The 4,299-nt window shown below is 45.1% G+C and overlaps 1 protein-coding gene across 1 annotated transcript; it reads right to left on the bottom strand.

The window, feature by feature from the left end:
• Positions 1–334: 334 nt before the first annotated feature.
• On the bottom strand, positions 335–4,079 carry kiaa0040 (KIAA0040 ortholog). The gene is made up of 2 exons (XM_080836361.1): positions 3,985–4,079; positions 335–1,433 (listed from the first exon to the last, which is right to left on the bottom strand). Exon 2 carries the CDS (start codon positions 769–771, stop codon positions 460–462), a length of 312 nt encoding a protein of 103 aa, XP_080692487.1. The 5' UTR covers positions 772–1,433; positions 3,985–4,079; the 3' UTR covers positions 335–459.
• Between the last annotated feature and the right edge of the window lie 220 nt (positions 4,080–4,299).

Here is a 4,299-nt window from a genome sequence, read left to right on the forward strand (position 1 = left end):
TCGGTAAAAGATCTTCAGTTGGAGTGCAAAGCAGTGATAGTAGTAGGTTGCAACCCTGAGCATGGCAGAAACTTATTGTTAGAATGTTCAGTATCATCCCAAGTAATCAGGATGGGTCACACAACAATACTGTTTTTACATTACAATCATACTCTCTCTGTCTCTCTCTCTTTCTCTCTCTCTCTCTCTCTCTCACACACACACACACACACACACACACACACACACACACACACACACACACACACACACACACACACACACACACACACACACAACACAGAGGATGAAAGTTCCTTCAGTCAGGCACATTCATTGTCCAATCTCTCGGCCCACTGTTTCATGCAGTACCATAATTTGTACCTTTTAACGAGATGTAGGAGGAGAAAAAAGGAAAACAAAAAACAGAAGGTGTGACCAGACATCTGTCTCAGACCTGAGGTTGGACACACGTGTCCTCTACACCATACTCAAACCCACCACGTCAGGAGTCAAGGGTCCAGATTTAACCGAAATCCATAAGTCCTCGTTTTTAGAGCTACTGCTCTTGTTCCTCCTCTTGTCTGACCTGTGACCGTTCGTGCCGTCTCCACAGCAACTGTCGTGACGACAGCAGCAGCAGTGGCAGCACACTAACAGTGCGGTGAGGAACACCACCAGCGGCAGAGCCAGCAACACCACCAGGCACACCGTGTTGTAGATGCCCTGGTCGTGCTTGGTGGTGGCCGTGGTCCAGAGGTCCGTGAAAAAGCTTAGAACTTCCTCCTGCATGACAGCGCAAGCCCAGAGTCCCCTTCAGACGTCCTCCCAGTTCATGCACAGATCCGGGCTCAGACCCGACCTGAGTCCTCCAGGCACCAACCAGCACCGAAGAGAAAGTGGCAGGAAATCTGATTAAATCCTATGAAAGCGGGGGGTTTATTTTCCTATCAGGGAAGGAGAACCTTAGTTTGGGTTTGATGTCGGCCCGACGCAGCTCTCAGGCTTGCGTTGACCTCTGGATTGGGTTAACTCCTCTGATGTGGCGGTGCATCCCATCTGAGGGGAAATCTCTCTCTGGGACAGGAAGAGGGGTATGGAGTGGAACTGAGTGCAAAGGGGCTGGAAGATCTGATGCACACAATTACGCTTTCAATTCCACAAAAAGTGCCTCCCTTGCCCCTCCGAGGACCCAGTCTCCGGGGCTGACGACCAAAGCATGGTTTATGGAATGCGCTTCTTTGAAATCATGAGGTTGTCTTAGCCGATTCTGATCTTGTTCCTTGGGGCGGTCAGCAGGGCACAGGTTGAGGCTGGTCTGTTTATGCGTCGTGGATTCCTCTCTCACAGTCACTCTCTCTTTCTCGCTCCTCTCTCTCTCTCTCTGGAGAATCCAGCTCTATTTTAATCCTGTCCGATCTGAGTCACACAGATGTGATGGAATGGGGACATTTCTGTGGGATAAGAGAGAACGACAGAGGAGGGGAAGGATAGAAGTGAGAGAGAGGAGGTAGAGAGAGAGAGGGGAAAGGAGAGAGAGTGTGTGAGACAGAGGAGGGTCGAGAGAGAAATGAGTGCAGTGAACTAGTCATCAGATGTACATTTCACTCTTTAAAGTGTCTTATTTAGCCTTGTGCTCATTTATTTTTTAAAGCATAGACCTTCACTCTGTTCATGTGTTCTGCTAAGGGAATCTCATCAGGCAAGACCAATATCACAATAATCTTAAAACATTCAAAATATTTGGGATTAGACACACTGAATCACTCCATCATGAAGTATTTACAGAGTCATTTGAGCTGACCAGAGTTACATTTTTCATCTGTTTAGATTTGACAATGTGTCCTATATTCCATTTCATAAACAAGTTAAATTTAGCAGATTGTGGGGGAAAGGGCAAGGTTTTGTCCAACCAAGCTCTTGTAACACCAACCATTAACATCGTTTTGTGAAAGTACAATGTATTGATGATCTTTACTCTTGTTTTGCCTGTACTGTTGCGTTGTACTTAATGGTGAACTTACAATATCACTGGCTAAGGGACATGAAGTACCCCAACCCCTAAGAAAAGAAGCCGTAGACCAGAAAGAACAAGTACACCAAGTCTGTCCATGGGCTAATACGCAAATGAAAGTTTGCAAAGAGCACAAAAGAAGGACACAGGAAGAGGAAATACGCTGAGGTAGTAATGAAATAATGATTTCTTCCCACGCATGCTAATGCTACATTATGTGCAACTGTGGGATTGACGTTTACATTATGCTCTGACCTTTCAGTTCAAGTGTGAAATTGCTTTGGCCACAATCAACCACACTACCTCAACCCTCCTCACCTAACAGGAAGAGCCTCGCCGCAGCCGCGTGCTCTTTGGCATTTGTAACGTGCCCCATTTGCCAAGCTCAGTCTGAGAAGGTTTCGGCAGGCACCCAATTATCACACTCTGCTAGTTGCCTCTGCTAACTCTCATACCTTCAGTCTGCACTGCTACGAGTTCAAACACAACCACAGCTTCATCCATAGGAGTGATTTGGATACCCATTGTTTAAAATGAGGTGGGAAGTAGTTGGCCTTGTAAAATTATGAGTTGTATGTCATTTTTAATTAAAGGTAAATAATACATGAGCTTTTGGGTGTGGGTGTTTCATATCTGACAGAAACACAAAAGTAGAAGCGAGGGGAACATCTGCTCAATCAGCTGTAAAAGACAGTTAATTGAAACTAGTTTCACTTCATCTTTTGAAGGGGCTTTGAAGAGCTTTCTCATGGGAGTTTTCTAGTTACAATTATTTTCAAAGAGAATAATATATCTTTTGTAAGGTTCTATTAATATCATATTATTACATATAGAGAGAGACAACTTTCATTTTTCCTCTTTAACAGTTTGCACAGGGGTGAGAGTGAAGCTGTAAACAGGAAGAGTCTCTTGGCCTCAGACAAAGCCAGGATGAGGCCGAACCATTCTCTGATGGCATCAGTCTCATACTGCTATTTAAAGAACCTCAACCCCCATGCAACACTTCTAGAAAACGTACTGACTTGGGTCATAGTAGTTAAGACATTTTCTGAAGCTTCCTACCCTGTTCAAAAAACTGTAATGTACTGACTAGTTCATTTAGTTTTACCAATATTTGTGTATGACAAAGGCAAGAAGTTTTCAGTTTAAGTGCATGGCTTTGTGGAAAACAGTGTGCTACATTGTGATATGGCCTGAAAGCTTTAAAAGTGACTTGTAAAGATGTTCTCAAGACACAAGAGAGGGCATTGTCTAATGTATCTTAAGTGTAAGGCCTACAGGCTACTTTGAGCTTCACTGAGGAAAGAGAGACCATCTGTGTTGATCTGTCAGTTTGTTTGAACTGATTCCACATTTACTTCTACCTTTCCCATGCTTATAAACATCTGTTCTGTGCAGAGGTAATGTCCCATGTTATATACTAATCTAGTTAATGTATGCGGGGAGGTGTTTTCCACTCAAATGTAGAGTATTTGTGCTGCTGGATGTCATATCTGAATTCACCTCTAGTACTCATTAATCCCTTTGTTGACTGTCAACAGTATTCCAGCTACTGCAAATAACATAACCGCTCAATGTCAGCCAACTAACAACTGATACACACACACACACACACACACACACGTACACGCACACGGACGCAAGGACGCACGCACGGACGCAAGGACGCACGCACGCACGCACGCACGCACGCACGCACGCACGCACGCACGCACGCACGCACACACGCACGCACACACACACACACACACACACACACACACACACACACACACACACACACACACACACACACACACACACACACACACACACACACACACACACAAACCACTACTATTTCTCTCACACCATCTCATGTTTGTAAAACAATATATGTAAGGGTAAGAATTACAACTGCAGTTCAACATCCCTTCAAAAGTTATATTCATATGATATTATTTACCTTCCCCTCTACTTGAACATGTTTTAGCAAGTTCGTTGCGGCTTACCAGTGTTTTTGTTTGCCCCCGCATGTCAATCCGTGCAGGCATCCACTGACGGGACTGCTATCCACCTCTTCACCTGAGCAGTAAGTTAGTCACCGAGTCACTGAGTCACTGAGTCACTGAGTTAGTCCTCTCTCCTCTCTGGCCATGCTTATGAAAACAGCCCTCTGTCTGCTCCGCGCAACCACTGTGCCGAACACGCTGCATTCTTGTGGCTACTTTATAAACACAACTTCCCAGTGATGTCACAGGAAGGGGGGCAGGGTTTGGGTGTGTGACAGAGTGGTGTGAGTGTGCATGTATGAGTGTGTGTGTGTG

This window comes from Sprattus sprattus (genome assembly GCF_963457725.1).
Source record: "Sprattus sprattus genome assembly, chromosome: 4".
NCBI lineage: Eukaryota > Metazoa > Chordata > Actinopteri > Clupeiformes > Clupeidae > Sprattus > Sprattus sprattus.

Bases quoted from the DNA above. Each gene is read 5' to 3' on its own strand.
- kiaa0040 (XM_080836361.1), bottom strand. From the start codon at position 771: ATGCAGGAGGAAGTTCTAAGCTTTTTCACGGACCTCTGGACCACGGCC.